The sequence below is a fragment of the Lissotriton vulgaris genome, unplaced genomic scaffold (assembly GCF_964263255.1).
Source record: "Lissotriton vulgaris unplaced genomic scaffold, aLisVul1.2 SCAFFOLD_6795, whole genome shotgun sequence".
Taxonomy (NCBI): Eukaryota; Metazoa; Chordata; class Amphibia; order Caudata; family Salamandridae; genus Lissotriton; species Lissotriton vulgaris.
The window spans coordinates 12,718-35,175 of record NW_028246969.1 but is presented as its reverse complement, the minus strand read 5'-3'; the positions used below and the strand labels follow the sequence as shown (position 1 = coordinate 35,175).

The window sequence follows — 22,458 nt, the reverse complement described above, 5'->3', positions numbered from 1 at the left end:
GGGGCGGGGGGGGGGGGCGTTCCATTCATGTGAGGGGGCTCCGCTCGTTTGTTTCACCCGCAGTCAATATATAATTGAGGCCCCTTTTTATAACCTGCCCGGGGCCTGTATTGAATACCAGCCCCACCTGGGCCCGAGGAGGAGCGGGGGTGGAGGGGGGCGCTGCTCTCAGGGAGGTGCCAGATGGAGCTCGAGGCCTCCGCACCTTCTTGGTCTCCGTTTCGGTTTCATGGCGCACTTCCGGTCCCCGGCTCGCCACACGTGACGTCTGTACTGCTTCCGGTCTCGGCAGCGTCCGCAACGGACGGGACAAAGGAGCCGCCCGGCCGCACTGTGAGTTATTCCCCATTTCCGCCCCGTCTCTCTCTAACTCCCCTCCGGCGAGGGAGGGCCTTAAACGAGTATTGGGAGGGGGGGGGGGGGGTTGGAACTGGGGGGCCCCTCTCCCGAGGGACCCGGGGCCCTTGCATCCTCCGAGGAGCCACAGTGCGCCAACAGCCGCCGAGGCCTCTGCGTGGCACTATCATGGCCTCACTGTACTTATGCGTGACACTCAGCGCCGAATGAGTGACACTTGAGTGACGCCGTCTCACGAATCAAAATAACCAATCCTGTCCACGGGGCGGAGACATGAGGCGTCACGAGGAGCTTTAGAGCCCCTTGAACTGCTGCAGAGCCCTGAAGTGAGAGGTCACATGGAGCCAACTCTGGTTTGTTTCTGCAGCTGGGTGAGCTTTGAATGCGGGGATTTGTATACAGACAAGAGAAAACTACTATTCCCAGCATGCAAAGCGTTTAGAGCTAAAAAGGCAAAACCCACTTACATTTCACAAGGGGCCGCAGCTGAGGGCTGGACACTGCAGTCCTTGGTCTCATTGAGGTGACCCTGTGAGCCGCCCTCTAACACAAATGTTCTCTCATTTATAACTTCCAGTCTCGCCACCCCCCCCCACTCACACACAAACTCCAGCCAGGCCTGGCTCAGATGCTGCTCAGTCCGCAGATTCACACTTCTCCCACTTTGATTATTGGCTTTGTTATTACTGCATCAGTTACCAGATATTTTCTCTCATACTGGCCACTTACCTTGAGGATTGCCTGGCTGTTTTTATACTGCCGACACCAGTATTTTACTTGATCTGGCCAATACAAAAATTGTAAAAAGCACAAAAAATCAGTATTTTCCCCCCTCATCAGTACATACTTTAAAAGCAACAATAAGCAGATAGAAGTATAGTTTGGAGTTGGCAAGTTAATGATCAGTGGTTTAGAGTAAAGAAAGACAGAAAGGTCATCGTAAAAATGAATAAACCCTATAAAGACTACTTTTTATAACTTTCCTTGGCATGCTCGAGCCTTAAAACTATATAAACAAATGGCAGGCATTTCTTTTGAAATTGCGGCAACCCTACTTACGAGTGGGGCATGCTGGAGGTGTCAGAGGGGTCTCAGCGCTGCTTGTTGTTTCCATTAAATGGTGCTGACGGCTGTCATGACGTAGGCAGGGGCAGAGGCTATTTCTCGGTGAATTGGGGCAGCTGCAAGTCGACCAGCCGCAAGTCAGGCATCAGTCCGGTTCTTCACATATTTATTGACCTCAGTCAATGCTGCTGGTTAGCTGCTTCAGGGAGAGGCTGTCTTGGCCCCAGAGGAGAGGCGTCAGAGCTCTCACAATGTACCGCAGCCATGAGCGGCCGCTGCTTTAACAGTACTGCAACCTACAATCTGGCCTTACGGTGGCCTGGTGCGCTATACAAATAACGTGGCTTCAGCCAGGTAAAGTGCCTAGCTCGCTCCATCCCCAAGGCATTGCACCAAGCTGTTCTTAAAGCCTCCTCAGATGCGACCCGTCACTTGAGCTTCATTGTCCGGGAACTGCGAAGTTAACAACTCCACAACATCGAACAGCTCTATAGCTCGAATTGCGCTTAATGTGCTTATAGGAGTCGTGTCTAACGGGGGCGTGGCCAAGCACGCGATGTGAGAAGACGTGCCCGGGCTGAGCTCCGAGTGAAGCTCCCCTACCACGGGCCATTTATCCTTCATTTCTGGGAGTACCGGGCCCAAACTCAAACCGAGTGCACCGGGACCCTGATCCACCACCAGGACAATTTTCAGGCGAATCGAAGCACCTGACCCTCCGACCGGCAGCGACCCCGGCGGCTGGCCGCCCAGAGCGCACTTCCGGTCGGCGACCCCAATCACCTGAGACCGGGGATCCGGCCTTGTGAGGTAGGCCGCGGCGCGTGTGACCCCCGAAACGCAATCGGCCAGGGAACAGAGACCAAGTCCCGCAAACCGGACGCTCCCCGGCGGCCCAGCTACACAGGGGCCCCAGACACTAGCAGGAGGCTTGCCAACTGGGCCCACGGCGAACCGCGAAAACAGCCCGCCCTGCCGGCCGCAACTGGGGAAGTCCCGCCAAGCTCCGAGTGCACCAAGGGGAGAGTGCGCGAGACTGTTTGGAGATCCGCATTGGCGCCATTGCCCCTAGGCCCTGGCGGCCTAAAACGGACGCTGACCGACCCAGTCCCCTGGGCCCCCTTGCCCACCCATCGCCCTGACACAGGCCTGGCCAAGGGGAGGAATCCACACCACGGAACCCAACACACCCGGCGACCCAACCACTCGTGGGCCCCGGGAGCTGCCAGTGACCGAGCCGCACCGGCCCGTGGCGGGCTGTGACGCCAGCCCGCCTCGTCCACCAACATTGGAGCCGCCCGGCCGGACTTGGCGGACACCAGAGGATTACCGGGCCCGGCTGTTGCGGGGCCCACACAGACGCCGTCACCCCTGGGTCCAGCCGACCACCACCGGAGGCCACACGGCCCTACCCCCTGGGCCTCTGTACCCGTCCACCACCTGGATGCCATCACTGATCAGCGCTGGACCCGTCTGACACCGAGGGGCCCTGGCCGCGCCGCGCGCAAACTGAAACCGCGTTGCATTGGCCCCCCTGACGGTCGGCCCAACCCTGGGGGAATCTCCCGGCCGGCGCAGGAACGGACACTGAGCGGCCCGCACACCCCACCTCTACCAGACTACCGCTGGACCACGCAGATCCCCACGCGGCTTGGTGGCGTCTGGCATCACCCGGCAGGTGCGTCTTCCCAGGCCCTGTGGACGGACACAGTCAGAGAGATCTAGTGACCCGGCCTGGCGGGCCACCACATAGCGCAACCGAGAGGCGATTGCAATACAGGCATTCACGGCATAGACTGGCACACCTGGGGGATCTCATACCGGCCACTGCACGATCACCTCGTCCTCCCCAGACACTGCCTCCAAACTGGACACTATGCTGGCGGCCATGGAGCGCCTGGAGGAGTCCATGCAGCTGACCCGTACGTCACTGGAGAACAGGATTGATAAGGTGGCTGTGGACCTGACACTCCTCCGAGCGGACCACAAGAAACTGTCCGACCGCACCACAACTCTAGAACATACGATGGCGGAGACCACATCCAAGCTGGCACAGACGGACAGGCACGTCCGAGACCTGCTCAACCGGGTGGAGTTCCTTGAGGATAGAGCGGAGGACGCGGAGGGACGGGCCAGAAGGAACAACGTGCGCATAGTAGGCCTGCCGGAACGATGGGAACGGAGAGAGACGGCGGAACACATGGAGACCTGGCTCAGAGGGCTACTACCGGAAGGCACGCTGTCACCACACTTTGTAGTGGAAAGGGCACACAGAGTACCATCCCGCCCACCCCCAGAGGGCTCCAACCCGAGACCAATGCTCATGCGGGTGTTGAACTACCGCGACCGGGACGCCATCCTCTGAGAAACACGGAAACTGTCAAATATACAGGTGGACAACGCCAAGGTGATGTTCTTCCCTGATTACACCATACAAGTTCAACGGCGACGTCAATCCTTCCTCGCGGTGAAGCAACGGCTCAGGCACCTGGCTCTCAAGTACTCATTGCTATTCCCGGCGCGCCTCAGAGTGGTGGCACTAGACAAGACCCACTTCTTCGACACCCCAGAGGCGGCAATGGCCTGGCTGGATTCGGGAGTGGACACGAATCCCGGACCCGCACCAATGGAGCAGCGCCGGAACCGAGGTACGCGCAGGCGGAGACAATGGCGCGCCTCGAGGGCCGGGTCCCCGGCCGTGGAAGCAGAAATCGGCCCCACCCCGGAGCAAATACAGAATGAACAACTGGAGGCCGTCCGCATAACAGCTGAGATCAGTGGGTCGCAATCGCCTATCCTGATTTCCAACGCCAGCCCACGATCACGCGGGAGCGAGGACGACGATTACATGTACGGACTACCAGATGACTCGAACCCAGAGAGCCTGCCAGACGTCACGCCCCAAACATCAGATCTGATAGCATGAGAAATCCTCCTCAGCCTAGCTCTGGCTAGACCACTGCAACTAACATAATGGAATGGCCAGTTCACTTCCGAGGATGGCCCGATCGGGGGACCGCACCGGCGCTCCTGGAGACCCCGACAGACATGAACGCCACCATCCTCGGGGTCTGTGCTCTACTCCCTGACCCCCCCCATCTACCGATTGCCACGGAGTCGCCGTGGCACCGGGAGGAGAGTTGGAGCTATTCCACTGGAGTGCCACCGGGACCATACCTTTGGAGGGGTGGACGGACCCCTGGAGGTGAGTGCCCCCCCCCGGGGGGAATGAACGATGTGGTCCCGCCATGGGACTGACTATCCGAGTCCAGTGACATTGGGAACTCCGACCTGTCTGCGGACACTGACACTGACTCCTGGTGCCCTTATGGCCCAATGACCGTGGGGGAGAGCCACCACGGCTCCCTTGGCGTAACGAACTACCTTGTTTTATCCAAGTGCTGTATTTAGTCATCCCCCCCATTGAACTCACGGATTGATTGAGCTCGATAGAGCGTTTGGGTGGCGACTCGTTTTGTTGTTGCCCTTTTGGTATTATGTTTATGTTCAAGTTCTTCATTTTGAGACTAGTGTTGGCACTGAAATGCTACAGCGTGCATCCTTGGGTCTGTGGGAGAGGGCAGGGGGATAAAATGTTCATTGCTCACTGCTACTGTGCGGGTGTGGGCGGGGCGGGTTGGGGGGCGGGGGGGAGGGATGGGTACTTGGGCGCAATGAGTACTGTGATGGCTACGATTAAATTTTGTACCTGGAATGTCAGGGGCATGCACACACCCTCACGTAGAAACCAGGTGTACTCATATCTTAAAAGACATCAGATCCAGATTGCACTACTGCAGGAGACACACCTGGTCGCTGCTGAGGTGGCCACACTCCGCCGTAGGTGGAGGGGACAGATATTAGCCACAACCTTTTCAGCATTTGCGCGAGGGACCCTGATCTGGGTTCGGCCCGGGGTTCCGTTTACACTGACACACAGCAATATTGACACTGAGGGACGCTATGTCTTCATGCAGGGCAGACTAGACGGGCAACACATTGTCATAGCCTCCATATACGCACCTAATGTAGAACAGGGGAAATTCTTCACGCGCTTATCGGCAGTAATTGCGACCTGGCCAGGCATACCCCTGTGATGGGCGGGGATTACAACTGCGTGTTAGATGCCTCCCTTGACCGCTCGTCCCCCCCAGCGGCACTCGCCCCAGTACAGGCAACCTCCAGGGCCCTACTTGACTGGGCAACACAGTGGAACTTACGAGATGCCTGGCGCGTCAGAAACCCCACCGCCCGGGTGTATTCCTACTACTCGGGAGCCCACTCATTACATGTCAGGTTGGACAGATACATGATGTCCCGTGACCTGATTCCCTCTGTGACGGACGCTGACTACCTAGGACGGACGCACTCGGACCATAACCCGCACACGCTGGTCTATGGATGGAAGCGCCCGCATCCACCCGTACCTACATGGAGCTTGCAACCGGATCTCCTGCTTGACACCACATTCCGAGAGGAGATATCCGGGAAGATCTTACAGTATTTCGAGGACAATACTGACTCGACCTCCTCCCCGAGAACCGAGTGGGACGCCTTCAAGGCGGTGACCCGGGGAATCTGCCTCGGTGTACAGGCGGGCCTACGTAGACAAGTGGAGAGAGAATTGACACGGGCGGAGGAGGCACTGCTAGATAAGAAACGGGAGGCAACGGGGGGCGATGATTCCCAACTGATCTCGGCTAGGGCGGACCACGCTGTATTGATGGAGCGCCTAAAGAACATTAACTTCGCAGCGCACTCCGCGCGCACCCACAACGCAGGTGACAAGCCCAGCAGGTTACTGTCGTGGTTGGTGCGGCAAGACACACAATCCGCATCGGTCCTGTCAATCCGTACGGCCCAGGGCGTTGAGGTTTACACCCAGAAGCAGATCCATGAAGCGTTCACATCGCATTACAAGTCCTTGTACAGCTCACGGCTACGGGCCACAGTGGTGGAGATCACAGACTATCTGGCGACACTGCAGCTCCCGACAGCCACTGCTGCCCAACAAGCGGAGCTAGGAGCTACGCTCACCGGTGAGGAACTGCTGGAGGTGATTTTCTCCCTCTCCAATTGCAAGGCACCGGGCCCTGACGGACTCCCGGCGGAGTTCTATAAAGCCTACTCACTGGTGTTAATACCGGAACTGCTGAACATGTATAAGGCGGCGTCGGAAGAGGCTGAACTCCCGGCGTCCCTGAATGCAGCTAACGTGGTCTCCCTGCTGAAACCGGGTAGAGAAGCGAACGAACTCGGCTCATACAGGCCGTTAGCGCTCCTCAACACCGATTACAAAATACTTGAGGCGGCGCTGGCCCGGAGGCTTGCACCACTGGTCCCCACTCTGGTACACTCTGAATGGCTTCGTACCCACCCGGAGCACGTCCTACAATCTACGCCGCTTTTTCAGAGTCCAGAGATATACAATCCCGACCTGGCCACGCTCGGGGTGCATCGTGCTTGATCTGGAAAAAGCGTTCGACTCGGTGGAATGGCCATATCTCCTCTGAGTCCTCGAGAAGTACGAGCTGGGCGATGCCTACGTCCAGATGGTGGGACTCCTCTATCGAGCGCCTGAAGTCCGGGTCCGGACTGGACGGTTGTTCTCCGACAGGATCCGCATCGGGAGAGGTACCAGACAGGGCTGCCCCCTCTCCCCTATATTATTCGCCTTGGCGATGGAACCACTGGCGGAAATGCTCCGCGTCTCCGGAATCACCTGGGGCATCCCACTAGCGGATGGCATTCACTCGGTGTCTCTGTATGCCGACGATTTATTGTTATATGTTAGAGACCTCACGCGCATACCAGCGGCGATCACGGACATCTTTCGGACATTTGGAGACATGTCGGGACTCCACGCTAACTGGGCCAAGTCGGGAGCCTATGCATTCGATGGCGAGATGCCACAGTGTGATGTGCGCATGATGGGGGAGACGCTCCGATGGCACCCGACGGTATTCAGGTACCTAGGGATCTTAATTTATCGGGACCCCGTGGATCTCCTGGAGGGAAACCTAGTGAGAGCCATATCCTCGCTTACGGCCCAGGTCATGTTTTGGAACTCCCTCCCACTGAATGTGCCGGCTAGAGTGGCACTAACCAAGATGATAATGCTTCCCCGGCTCCTCTATTATTATACTAACCTGCCAGTGTATGTGCCGGCGCGCATATTTAAGGGATTGGAAACCCTCACCAGACGCCTCATCTGGAATAAGGGGAGACCCCGGGTGGCACTGAAGACCCTATACGCAGCCACAGACGCTGGTGGCTTAGCGGTTCCCAATCAGGAGCTCTATTACTTAGCAGCACAGCTGCAATGGGTCGCCTACTGGCTGAGCGGTAAGAACCTGATGGACACGGCCACCGCCGACACCACCCTATCTCCCGTACAGGCGATAACGCTCTTCCACCCCCTAACGCAGGGCCGACCCCCCACGCAGGTCCATGTGGCGGTAGCGAAACGGTGCTTCGTACGGAGCCTCAAGCTCACCAAACATACGGTGCCCTATGCTCCGAACCTACCTCTACTGGGGACTCCCTTGGGCGCTGACACGTTGTCCTCGACCGAGCTGCGCAGCTGGACTGCGGCAGGCTTGGACGACCTGAGCGGCCTGTATAGCGACGGAGAGCTGCTGCCCTTCGAGGCCTTGGCCGCGGACACAGAGCTGCCAGTGGGTCAATTCCTGGCACACGCCAGACTCCTGCATGAGCTGACGAAGGCATGGGGTGACCTTAGCCATGAGCCGTCCACTCATCTGCTCATCCAGTACTTACATGTGATGGGCGATGGGTCCCACATTGTGCATTGGCTTGCACAAGCCCTACACAGTCATACACAATTTTCCTCTCAGAGACTGAGGGAAAAATGGGCGAACGACCGAGGCACAGACTGGACGGACAAACAGTGGGCCGCTATATTAGCAGGCGCCAGAGTTATCCCCCGCAACGCACGATTCAAAATTATCCAATATTACATCATCCACCGCGCATATCTATCTCCGGACAAGCTGAATCGCTACTTTGGACTCGCTTCGTCGGCGTGTCCCAGATGCGGCCTCCTGGACTCAGACTTCCTGCATGCACTCTGGAGTTGCGCTCATCTCACCCCGTACTGGTCGGCGGTCACGGACATGTTGACGGCGGCAACGGGCGATACCCTCCCCAAGACGTGGGAAGTATGCCTATTGGGACTCTACAAGAGAACCAAGCAGACCAAACTACGGGCGCGTTTTTGGGACTTGGGCCTCATTACGGCCAAACGCCTTATCACAAGACGATGGAAAAGCGCTGCCCCGCCACGCCCTGCGGACTGGCGTCGCTCTCTTGGCAACTGGGCTTGTGCGGAGAGTGTGTCTCTACACAGGGAGGAAACCGCTGGCCTACGGAAATACCCGATCGCCCAGGACTGGGATGCTATCCTAATCGCTTATCACCGAGCGTGCGCCCAAGCCGGCATAGAGTGCCGTCCCGACACGGAATAGAAGGGGCCCAATTACTTGCTGCCCATGCCTGGCACAAGCTCCGCCGCCACACACCCCCCCCCCCCGCCCCCGACACCTGAGGCCTTACACGACAGAGATGTCCCCTGCCGCTCTCCCCCATGCCTTTTGCCCCCCCTCCCCCTCGCCCTGCAGCCGCAGCGACACCGCCTCTTCAACTGTCCCCGCCCCTGCGCGACCCACACAGGATACACCACACACAGCTAGAGTTCTAGATACACTACCACCCACGCAAATGCAAGTCCAACAGTTATTGAAATGTTTCTCCCTCCCCCTTGTATTATACTACCCAGTTATATCTTTTGGTTGACACAGAGGCTGTTCATGCTGTACCCATGATACTGCTGGATCCCCCTTCCCTGTTCACGTTTCGCATAAGGCAGACTGGATGCGTCCATGACCAGGAAGCAGGCACCCAGCGACCCATACGACAACAGAGGGTATGATACCGCCTCTACCCGCTGCTGTACTGATCAGGGAACTCGACTCCAAACAATGACTGTTGGCTTTCGTGACCACACTGGTCCTTCTGCAGTGCTACGACCTGCGAGCACTGCATCATGAGACATTTCCTGGCACCGTCACTTATGGACTAATGCACTTCCATCAGCTAATGTTTATTTTCACTCATGTATAACTGACATGTCAACATGTGCTATTTGCTGAGTACCGTTTGTGACAATAATTCATTGTTATGACACTGTATGAATAACTACTGGCTTATCTGTGAAACTAAATAAAGTTTGGGACCGTTGGTCTTAAAAAAAAAAAAAAATAGGATTCGTGTCTAACATTTCTTTGTAGACAGTTCGTTTTTTAAATGTTTAAACTCGTAGTTTTTTAGTCTCCCGACGGGACAGCAGTCAGAGTACTCCAGTCGACTCCACTCGAGTCCCCCACCGCTCGAGAATCCAACCTCACTTCCTTCCAAGACGTGAGGTCACGCGCCAGCCAGAACACAACCACTGCAGAGGGCAGGCCCTACCTCAGGTCTCAGTATACTTGGGAAGCGACTCTGTGACAGTCAGCTGCGTGCACCAATTTCAAATGCACCCAGGCTGGCATGGCTAAAATGTAACATTTTAGCACTCAGCCGCTGCAGACAAGCTCATTAACTATTTACTGAGCCTGCCGGGGAGCAGCAGAGCCAACGCACAGAGGTGTCACAGGCGCCAGCGGAAAGCAGCCTGGCGTGGCCAGTTTCAGCGCTGGCACAGTCTTGAGACAGTGGCATTATAATGTGTGACAATGCATTTCAGTGCGGTGATGCGGAACACCACACTGAAATGCGTTAGTCACGCCTGATGCGTGATACTTGGCAGGCCTGCACATTGTAACACCCGTGACTGGGGCCATGGAATATACAGAATCATCATTCAGTGATGCTTAGACTGAAGACCTGTAGTATATTACACCACCCAGCGTGGGCTTTACCTGAGGAGTCGGGGTGCATTACACCACCCAGCGTGGGCTTTACCTGAGGAGTCGGGGTGCATTACACCACCCAGCGTGGGCTTTACACGAGGAGTTGGGTGCATTACACCACTCAGCGTGGGCTTTACCTGAGGAGTCGGGGTGCATTACACCACTGTAACCGGTGCGGGACTCGCGGGGACAGAAGAGAAGGGCAACAGTCGGGTTCTTGTTACAACAGGCTTTAATGAGTCCAACAAATGGTCAGAACAAGTCTTTCTGATCAGGGTTGTACGGCGGGAAGATCGACTTCGGGACCTTCTCCTTCTTCTGTGCTCGACGTACAGAGTTCTCCGATAGCCGGTCTGGCTTCGTCGGGGTTTGGTATCGTCCTGGTCAGTCTTGACAACTCCTCTCCCCCGGGCCGTAAGGAAACAAAAGAAAAGGCAGCAAGTGAGGTGGTTGTCCTACTCGGACCGTTACTACCGGGAAAAGGGAGTGAGGAAGTAAACCCACACGTGCTCCGAACTTATATACAAGTGAGTGGGACGCGGGTGTGCTCGGGGTAGGGAAAACCGGGAACCAGGGACTCCGCTATTTTACAACGGGACCGCCCTTCCGTCCCACCCAGCCCTTGAGCCGATTACGCACCTGGGCAAGCCACACACCTCCCCCGGGTGAATGGCTGGGCGGCTCGTGGGATCGGTGGCCTCCAGGCGTCTCCTCCTCGGACAGGACTTCTCCTCCAGTATGCGACTCCTCCTTCCAACTTGCTTCCGTCTTTCTCCAACCTCTCTCCTCGTCTCCTCTCCAGGTGTACAAGCACACCTCGTCTCCCTGTGCTTCCGCCTTTGACGGCGTTCCGTCGTCCTGGAACTCTGCCCACTCGTCCTCACCCTGATAGTTAAAGGGTCAGTCCCCGTCTCCTTCTCGGCCTGACGCAGCCTCGATCCAGCCCCTCGATAGTCCATCTGCTGAGGGATACAAGAGGGGGTATTTGAAGTACGTCTCGTAGTCCATGGTGATTGATCAGGTCCATTCCCCATAACGGGGATCGAAGTCGGGGACACCCCGTTACAAACCTCCCCCTAGGACGCTCACGTTCGGGGAGCGGATGTCGGGACAGGAAATCGGCACCCACGTTGTCCACACCTTTCCTATGCTTCACAGTGAAGGAGTAAGGCTGCAGGGACAAGAACCAGCGCATCACACGCGCGTTATTGGATTTGTTCCGGGCCATCCAGAGGAGGGGGCGTGATCAGTGAACAGGGTAAACGGATGCCCCTCCAGGTAGTAGGAAAGTTTCTCAACTGCCCATTTGACCACCAAACACTCCTTCTCAATGGTGGCATACCAAGCTCTCGGGGAAACAGTTTACGGCTCACATATAGTATGGGATGGTCCCTACCGTCCTGTCCAATCTGTGAAAGCACGGCCCCAATGCCATACTCGGAAGCGTCAATGTGCAGTGTGAAGGGTTTAGAAAAATCAGGGGAGGTCAAGACGGGGGTGGACGTGATGATATGTTTGAGGTGAGTGAACGCTGATTGCATGGCCTCAGTGGGTAGGAGGGGCGTGGTGGACTTACCGGGATGTCTCAATGAATCTGAAAGGGGGGCAGCAATGTGTGAGAATCGGGGAATGAAGTGTCTGTAATACCCTACCAAGCCTAGGAATGCTCTTAACTGTTTACGGTTGGAGGGAAAGGGGGTCTCAGCTATGGCCCTTATCTTCTCGATCTGCGGTTCAATGAGCCCATGGCCCAGGACATACCCTAGATATTTCACCTTCTGATATGCGACTTTCGATTTTTTTGCATTTATTTTCAGGCCAGCCTTTTCTTAGGCTAAAAACACTTCATGTAGATGTCTTAAATGAGAGGACCATGATGGACTATGGATTACAATGTCATCCAGATAAGCCGATGCAAAAGTCGAGACGTCTTTCAGGACGGTGTTCATGAGTCGCTGAAAGGTGGCAGGGGCTCCATGTAGGCCGAATGGGAGGACCGTGAACTCAAAATGCCCTTCATGGGTACTGAAGGCGGTTTTCCGTCGGTCTTCTTCCTTCAATGGCACCTGCCAGTATTCTTTTGTGAGGTCTAGTGTCGTGATGTACTGTCATCTCCCAAACGCTCTATTAATTCGTCTACTCTCGGGAGTGGGTATGCGTCGAAGCTGGATATCTCATTCTGCGCCCTGAAATCCATACAAAACCTCCGTGAGCCATCCGGTTTAGGAATCATGACTATGGGACTGGACCAATTGCTTTTCGACGGCCGGATGACTCCCAGTTTTAGCATGTCCTCCACTTCCTTTTGTATCGCTCTTCTTCTGGACTCTGGTACTCGGTACGGTTTGATCTTGACCGTCTTCCCCGGGGCCGTATCGATACAGTGTTCGGCCATAGAGGTTTTACCTGGTATATTAGAGAAGAGTGTGTCATGTTGGAGTAATAGATCCTTTAACTCCTCCTTCTGCGTAGAGGTCAGCTCGTCATTGATCATCAGCTCGTCTCGTGTGGAAGGTGTGGGTACTGTCGCGGCTAAGTGGGCCCCGGATGGCACTGGACCCAACCATTTCTTCAGAAGATTGATATGGTACACTTGTGTTTTGTGTGGCCCGATCTGCAGTCGGTAACTGGTGTTTCCGATGGTTTCGACTACTTTGTGGGGACCCACCCACTCTGCTCGGAACTTCTGGTTTGAGGAGGGGAGTAGGATTAGGGCCCAGTCATCTACCTTCAGATGTCGCCATCTTTTCCCTTTGTCGTAGGAGGCCTTTTGACGTCTCTGCTGGGTTTCCAGGTGAGTATAGGCAAGGTCCCGCAATTTCCCCAACCGTGCTTTTAGGCTTTGGGCGTATTCCAAGGTGTTGGCTGTCTCCTCCGGTAACTCATTCTCCCACGCGTCCTTTGTCATTTCCATCAATGATCGTGGTTGTCTTCCGTATAGAAGCTCAAACGATGAAATGCCTAGGCTGCTTTGTCGTTGGCCTCTGATAACATAAAGAGCCAGTGGCAGGATTTGGTCCCATTCAGCCCCACTGACCTCTAACATCTTCCGGAGTGTCGTCTTGAGTGTCCGGTTGTACCTTTCCACAAGGCCATCAGTTTGCGGATGGTACACGGAAGTGCGTATCTGGTGTATATCAAGATTTTTACAGACTTCCTTCACTAGTTTGGACACAAACGGGGTACCTTGGTCCATAAGAATTTCTTTAGGGAAACCCACTCGACCGAAAACTTCAATCATCCGCTCAGCCACCTGTTTGGTGGTGGCCGCTGTCAAAGGAAAGGCCTCAGGAAATCGGGTGGCATAGTCTACCATTACTAGTACATGTTGGTACCCTTTTCGTGTTTTCGGGAGGGGACCAATGAGGTCCATGCCAACTCTTTCGAAGGGCTTCCCTATGACAGGAAGAGGCTGTAAGGGGACTGGTGGGGGCTTAGTCATGTTCATTTTTTGGCATATGCTACATTCCTTGCAATACACAGCAGTGTCTTTATATATGCCCGGCCAGTAGAAGTGTCTGAGAATGTTCTGGGTAGTCTTTTCTCCCCCTGTATGTCCAGCTAGTAAGTGACTATGTGCAAAGAATAGCACCTGGTTACGGAAAGAAACTGGCACCAGTAATTGAGCCTCCTCGTTGGGGTTCCCTTCACGGTATAAGAGATCATGTCTAATGACAAACCTGGGAAATCTGTCCGGATTAAGCCCTTGAGCCTGATGGGCCTGCTCCCAGGCGTTGAAAAGGGTGGGGTCATTGGACTGGGCGAATCGGAAGCTCCTATCCAGCACCCAGGGTTCCGGGGAGAGCATCGCGGGGCAGGGGGCACGGGGCCTGTCTGCATGAGGGGGCGGGCTACCTTGTCTTTCAGTGCTAGATTTAAACATAGACAAAAAACGAGGGTTGTCTGTACCTATAATAAGGTCCTCGGGCAAAGAGGCTAACACCCCCACCCTAACCGTCTGGGCACCCCCCTCTTTGATTTGTATGGGAATGTTCGCTACGGGATAAGAACGTACATCACCATGTACACACCGAATGCTAACCATTTGTCGGGGTATATATTGAGACAGGGTAACATGTTTGGTTTGAATCACAGACTGTCTACACCCGGAGTCTAGTAAGGCAGGAATAGAGGCCCCGTTTACCCTGACACTTACTCTGTACGTGCCCCCCATCTTCGCCGAGAAGAGGACAGATTTGGGGAGGTATCCCACCTCCATAGGTTCTTCCGGGGGTCTTCGCTTGGGGCAGTGTCTGGCAATGTGCCCCCAATTTCCGCAGTCCAAGCATTGGGGACCGGATGCTCCAGGACTCGTGGGTCGCCAGGGCCGTTGCTTGGGTAGTTCTCCCTGACGCGGCAGCTTCTTCTCGGGTTTGGGAGCCGGTCTGAGAGCCTTCTCATGTTCCCATCCGGGATTCCTAGGCTGAGCACAGGCAAAAGAGGAGGCCATTTCTATGGCCTGAGCTGCCGTAAGGTTATGATGCTGCCTTAGCCACCTCTGAGTGGCGTATGGAAGTGCTTCTAAATACTGCTCCAGATATATACGGTCCATTATTTCCTCCTTGGTGCTAATGGAGGGAGTTAACCATTTGTCGGCAGCCATTCGTAAACGTACGAATAGAGTCTTGGGATTCTCCCCAGGGGCACCCCGTTCCTTCCGGAAGCGTAGACGATAGGCCTCTGCGTCCAGCCCCAGATGATCTAGGATGATCCTTTTTACCTCTATATATGGGGTTTCCCCAGTGGGGTTTGCCACCTGATACGCGGCTTGCGCTTCACCCACCAGGAGGGGGGCTAAGAAAAACTGCCATTTAACCACAGGCCAGCCACAGGCCCGGGCTGCGCGTTCGAAATTCAGGAGGAACGCGTCCGGATCCTCCCCCGGCTGGTATTTCTGAAGAGCTATGGCAGCCGAGCCATGGGGTATTATTCTCTCGGCACTGCTTCCTGACAGGACGGGATCTACCCACGGGGCCGAGGGTCGGGTTGCCAATGCCTCCTTTAGTAGATCTCTGTTGGCTTGGGCGCCGTTGAGTTGTTGCTCGGCAACCCATTCAAGCCTCTCTTGTCCTTTGGCAAGCTGCTCAATAACGGTTTCCATCTTCCGTGCACAGATGGGGTCTATGCTTGCATTCTCCACCACTGTAACCGGTGCGGGACTCGCGGGGACAGAAGAGAAGGGCAATAGTCGGGTTCTTGTTACAACGGGCTTTAATGAGTCCAACAAATGGTCAGAACAAGTCTTTCTGATCAGGGTTGTACGGCGGGGAGATCGACTTCGGGACCTTCTCCTTCTTCGGTTCTTGACGTACAGAGTCCTCCGATAGCCGGTCTGGCTTCGTCGGGGTTTGGTATCGTCTGGTCCGCCTTGACAACTCCTCTCCCCCGGGCCGTAAGGAAACAAAAGAAAAGGCAGCAAGTGAGGTGGTTGTCCTACTCGGACCGTTACTACCGGGAAAAGGGAGTGAGGAAGTAAACCCACACGTGCTCCGAACCTATATACAAGTGAGTGGGACGCGGGTGTGCTCAGGGTAGGGAAAACCGGGAACCAGGGACTCCGCTATTTTACAACGGGACCGCCCTTCCGTCCCACCCAGCCCTTGAGCCGATTATGCACCTGGGCAAGCCACACACCTCCCCCGGGTGAGTGGCTGGGCGGCTCGTAGGTTCGGTGGCCTCCAGGCGTCTCCTCCTCGGACAGGACTTCTCCTCCAGTATGCGACTCCTCCTTCCAACTTGCTTCCGTCTTTCTCCAACCTCTCTCCTCGTCTCCTCTACAGGTGTACAAGCACACCTCGTCTCCCTGTGCTTCCGCCTTTGACGGCGTTCCGTCGTCCTGGAACTCCGCCCACTCGTCCTCACCCTGATAGTTAAAGGGCCAGTCCCCGTCTCCTTCTCGGCCTGACGCAGCCTCGGATCCAGCCCCTCGATAGTCCATCTGCTGAGGGATACAAGAGGGGGTATTTGAAGTACGTCTCGTAGTCCATGGTGATTGATCAGGTCGATTCCCCATAACGGGGATCAAAGTCGGGGACACCCCGTTACAACCACCCAGCGTGGGCTTTACCTGAGGAGTCGTGGTGCATCAGACCACCCAGCGTGGGCTTTACCCGAGGAGTCAGGGTGCATTACACCACCCAGCGTGGGTTTTACCTGAGGAGTCAGGGTGCATTACATCACCCCGTGTTGGCTTTAGCCGAGGAGTCCGGGTGCATTACACCACCCAGCGTGGGCTTTACCCGAGGAGTCGGGTGCATTACACCACCCAGCATGGGCTTTACCCGAGGAGTCGGGGTGCATTATACCACCCAGCGAGGGCTTTACCCGAGTAGTCTGGGTGCATTACACCACCCCGCGTGGGCTTTACCAGAGGTGTCTGAATGCATTATACCACCCAGCTAGGGCTTTACCAGAGGAGTCGGGTGCATTACACCACCCAGTGTGGGCTTGACCTGAGGAGTCAGGGTGCATTACTCCACCCAGCATGGGCTTTACCCAAGGAGTCAGGGTGAATTACGCCACCCCGCGTGGGCTTTACCAGAGGAGTCAGGGTGCATTACGCCACCCCGCGTGGGCTTTACCAGAGGAGTCAGGGTGCATTACGCCACACCGCGTGGGCTTTACCAGAGGAGTCAGGGTGCATTACACCACCCAGCGAGGGCTTTACCCGAGGAGTCGGTGTATTACACCACCCAGCGTGGGCTTTACCTGAGGAGTCCAGGTCCATTACACCACCCAGCGAGGGCTTTACCCGAGGAGTCGGTGCATTATACCACCCAGTGAGGGCTTTACCCGAGAAGTCGGGGTACATTATACCACCCGCGTGGGCTTTAAATCGAAGAACTGTAGTATATTACATCACACATGTGGGTTATACCTGATGAGTCTGAGTACTTTATATCATCCACACACGGCTAGACCTGAGGTCTCCATGTTATAAGATACAGGGCAGTACTTTGGTGGCAGGAAAGATTAGATTGCCACATATTTGAGATGTCCGTAATGCAAGTTGACATGTTTGTGATACTTCACGTGTCCTGGAATATTTCATTTTTTTGATTACTTTCAACTGTTTGTTTATTTTTATTTATCACTACAAGGAGTAGACGTTTTGCATAAAATATTTTTCTGCTCATTTTCAAGGGCTTAAAAGTGGAATGATAAATTGAATTATGTGATAAGTTGTTTCAGCAAAGTGTTCTGTATTAAACTGTACCTAATGGTCAATTTCAAATGTCTTTATACCCAACAGAGAGCAGACCCATGCAAATACAACAAGATGATAAAAAGCAGAGAAGAATTTGAAAAACTGGAACCTTCCTATTTCCATGAGAAGAGCAAGAGATAAAAACATTTCATTTTCAGAAACCGATGAGTCTAGTAAGAGAAAAAGGATCATAACAAGCCGACAAGTGTGATCCACTGTAAGTGAAAATTTGAGCTAAAGTCTGCTCTTTACTCGCTGGCCTACACAAAATAAACTCACAGCCAGAATGCTAACGTTACAATCTGGTAGCCAACATCAACTTGGTACTTGTGTAATGCGATTATCAATAACAGACTCTCTTCCATGTCTTCGATTATGAAGATTGAGAAGGATGCGTCCTGATATCGCAGTGAATTGACAAGTAATTGAGTCTCTTGGCTTTGATGTGTCCTTGGAGCGTTACCAGCATTAAAAATATTTGTATCCTCCTTATGATCAGCGACAGGCGGAGCATCCTGGCGGTCAGCCTATGCAGGTAAAATCACCACTCCCCAGTGCTTGATGGACTGTTGTGCGAGGACCAGGCCGTCCTCTGCTTCCGCTTCCTTCGACTGAGAGTCCTCCTGTAGAAGCCGTTTTTATACACTTGACCTCCGCATGTGCATATCCCGTGGATCAAAAAGGATGAAACGACTCTGGTTAGCAGCTCGTATTCGTAGAGGTGAGAGTGGGGTTGTTTGGAACCCCTGTGCCTGCAGCAGCATCAGCGCTGTACCTGCCACTGAAGAGTGTCCTGATGCAACCGCACAGTGTATCAAGGTTAAGAAAGATTATCTTCCACCAAACTTTCCAAAACACAAAAAGGGAACAGGTAAAGCCGATGGTAATGTTGAGACACCAGTCAGTTTAGAAGAACATCAGAAGGATAGGCACTGTAACTGGATGAGCTTAAAGGATGAAACTCACAACTCACAGGAGGAATATACTGAACAGAAACCAAAGAAGCCCGACAGCTCCCCTGAAGGACTTGAAACAGAAGTGCCTTTCTCAGAAAACAATGAAAATACAACTGTGCCATCTCTTGCCCCAGAACAATTTGACAAAAGGCAAAATGAGCCAATATCTGCTGCAAACACACAAGATAAATCAACTGAAAGTGGACAGTGTGCCAACACCAGGCCAAAGCTGAAGAAAGCGAGAGATAAAAACAAGTCCATTGAATATATTTGTGCTAAATATGGGAAAAGTTTTTGCAGACCAACAGAGCTTCTCAAATACCAACGAACATACATTGGCGATAATTCAGCAATGTTTAATGAATTGGGGAAATATTTTAAAAGATTTCCAGCCAAAGATCCGAAAACAGAAATACAAGAGAAATTATCTCCCCCTATTGAAAAAGAAAATATTTTAAATATCCCACCATCATTGCAAATACATCAGCACAAAAAGACAATTGAAGAAGAGAAGCCACCCCCAAATACCAATAATGACACAAATGTCACTAGATCTCCATTCCTAGTCCCACACCAGGACACAAACATCGAACCCACTGAAAGTGAAAAAAGCGTCAGTGGCTTATCCTCCATCCAGAGACGACCTGAAAAACCCAGTGGGAAACGATACCCATGTACAGAGTGTGAGAAGAGTTTCACTGCCTCATCAACACTAAAGAGGCATCTTGACATACACATAGGGAAACGATACGCATGCACAGATTGTGGGAAATCATATGGCAGAATCGATCGTTTAAAGATGCACCAAAAGGTACACACAGTAAATAAGCCACATTCGCGCACTGATGTCAGCAGTAACTTAAATCTAACTGAATTAAAAAAAAATACACCAAACAGGAGACAATAACTCCCATGAGAAACTCAGCACAAGTAGTGACCGTGGAAAGATGAAAGGAGATTTACAGACTCCTCATCCATGCATGCACATGAAAGAATACATCCAGGGGGATAAAAAGAAGCAGATAAAAGTCCTGAGGGTGGGGAGAAATTTCTCAGGGTAACAACGTTATTCATTCACCAGCAAATACATATCAGCGAGAAGCCATTTTTATATAGTAAATGTCGGAAGAGTTTAATCTGTCATTAAGTTTAAGTCTACACCAGAGAGTGCATGTGTTCATCCTTCACTCACCAACCTTCATGGAACATAAAAACAACATCCGTCTCAAAACGAGTGCATAAATGAAAGAATACTGCAGAAAATGACAGCTCGCACCAGCGTGGTCACCAGCACCACTCAACACAACCCTTGTTTGAAAAACAAGGGACTGTGATAGTTTAGGAGATTAGATAACTGGACCTAACCCCAAGTAGCATTTCCTGTGGATACAGGTGATGAGAAAGATGCCCAGACATTGAAAAGTATTATACCTTCTATTTACAGTGCTTAAAGTATAGAACTGTGGTGTTGAGCGCTATAAGAAATGAAGTTATTTCATGTATTGATGGTATACTCCACTTTCTAAAATTATATAACCATGCTGGGCTTCCAGTCCATTATAGGCCTTATTTTCGGCCTCTCTTTAGCAGTCAGAGAAAAGCTCAGTTGTGACAAAACTACAATCTATGCAGTTAGAGCAGGGCAACAAAGAATGAGTGGGGGGGAACAGTAGCTAAACAGAAAAATTGTGAAAGGAGTAAAAAAAGTGAATTGGGGTCTGCCTTTTCCTGGCGGTCCAAGACCGGGGAATCTGAAAGAGCCCTTTACCGGACAATGTAGGTGGCCTTTCGTAGTGGAAAGTCAGAAATGTGGTATAATTACTTCTTTATGGACTTGCAAATGGAATGAAGTGACTGGCCATAATGTTGGCGAGAAGAGAACTCCGTCACCATTGCGACTGAGATCTCTCCGCCAACATTTAAATTGGGCACGAAGTGGTGCAAGAGATGTTTGTCCGTAAAGTGAAACTTGCATCACTCATTTGTTCATGTTGTTTAGGAGCGAATCTTTATATTGGCAGACAATTGGGCAAATCACATACACAGCATACCGCCTACAACCCATTACGGGCAAGCCGCGAAGTTCAGATGCATACCAAGGAGCAGAACAAAATACAGCACAATAGCAATCACAAAGTGGGCATGTTAATACACAGCATGTCACCTACAACCCAAATTGGGCCGGCCGCGTATGAGTGACAAGAGATAGAGGCCTTCAGGCTCAATTAGAAAGCAAGAGTTGCCATATACAGCTGAGTATAGCAATGGTCGTAGTACAGTATCGCTGAGTGTGTTAGAAGGCTTTGCATGCCAAGTAAAACAAGGATAAAGGAACATTCCAAATTGAACAAAACCCTCACCCACCCTCTCCCCTTCCAAGTAGACCTTGCTGGGCTTGCAAGTTGTCTGACTAGGACTGCTGTGAATCAGAAACATTAGGATTATGGAGCCTTGGCCTCCCCCTGTTCAAGTGGCAAAAGTCTAAGGTACGCTAGACAGGTCCGCTCCGCGAACTCTTTGGGCAAGATAGAGATAGTAATGAATGGGGACCATATTTTTGCGTATGTGTATGTGATTGCCCTTGGGGTGTAAGTGAGTGCCACTGGGGTGTATATGAGTGCCGTTGGGGTGTGATTGCCCTTGGGGTGTAAGTGAGTGCCACTGGGGTGTGTGTGAGTGTCGTTGGGGTGTATGTGATTGCCCTTGGGGTGTATGTGATTGCCCCTGGGGTGTATGTGAGTGCCCCTGGGGTGTATGTGAGTGCCCCTGGGGTGTATCCGATTGCTATTGGGGTGTATGTGAGTGCCCCTAGGGTGTATTTGAGTGCCCCTAGGGTGTATGAGATTGCTGTTGGGGTGTATGTGAGTGCCCCTAGGGTGTATGTGATTGCCCATGGGGTGTCTGAGAATGTGTTGCAAAGCATTTTTCATGTATAAGCATCTAACATCTTTACGTTTTATAATGATCAGTTTATAATCGACACAATGACCTTTTCATTGAATATATTGTACATATGTTATTTCCTTACAGTAGTATCACCTCCTCCCTCTTTCATATTTTTTCATTCCTTCTTTCAGTTTTTACTCAGATTACTTTAGTATATTTCTTAGTAGCTTAAAATGTGATGTATCTTTTTATCACGTTTATCTACCTGATTGCCTAATAATACAAATATTGATTTACTCCTATATATTGTTATTTACATGATTTCCTACCTTTGTAGAGATTTGCAACTATTTTTGAAACTGTATTTTTTATAAAATCTAAATAAAATTTTTGGGAAAAAATCCTTTTCAAGTTGATGGCTATCTGACATGGTGGTACTATCTCCGAAAAAGTTAGGAAGAGAACAATCTGTTGCTTAGATGTGGGAGGGGATGATGTGTAGTGGAGGAAGGAGAGACAGGTACGGAAAATGTAATTTGAAACATGAAAATGCAAGGTGTCGGTGACTCCAAGATCGATCTGTCAAGAAAGTATCCAGAGTGCATTATAACCTGCAGTTGCTATTTTCAGACAATTCTACTGGTCACTGTGTATTTTACGGGTACATCTAGGAATGGTGAGTCTTTAGAATCAAATAGGATGACTGGATGTTCAGGGCTAATTTCAGCTGTAATCGTGGGGAGTTCTAGGTGGTCGTGGCAGCACCAGAGCAAGATTACTATAAGGCATGGGAGGTTCACAAAAAATGGTGTTTCCAAAAGTAGCATGTTCTTGCTCCTGGGATGTCTAAATGCACATGGAATGGTCAGATGATGACCTCGGTTGCTCGACCTGACTGCATGTAGAAATCTGAATGTGAGAAGCAGACTTTCGACTTTACCCGCACAGCTGAGGGCAGCCAATGAAGATCCCTCAGAAGTGGGACAATAGCATCTGATTGATTTTTGTAATTAAGTGGGCTGTGGAATGCAGATTGCTTTGAGGGGGGCATGGTGTT

General features: G+C 52.5%; 1 protein-coding gene across 1 annotated transcript; it reads left to right on the top strand.

Moving 5' to 3' along the window:
• Positions 1-306: 306 nt before the first annotated feature.
• LOC147665678 (uncharacterized) lies at positions 307-21,655 on the top strand. Its single transcript, XM_086949602.1, has 2 exons — positions 307-333; positions 17,605-21,655. Exon 2 carries the CDS (start codon positions 18,217-18,219, stop codon positions 19,420-19,422), a length of 1,206 nt encoding a protein of 401 aa, XP_086805728.1. The 5' UTR covers positions 307-333; positions 17,605-18,216; the 3' UTR covers positions 19,423-21,655.
• Positions 21,656-22,458: the final 803 nt, after the last annotated feature.

Bases quoted from the DNA above. Each gene is read 5' to 3' on its own strand.
- LOC147665678 (XM_086949602.1), top strand. From the start codon at position 18,217: ATGTGCATATCCCGTGGATCAAAAAGGATGAAACGACTCTGGTTAGCA.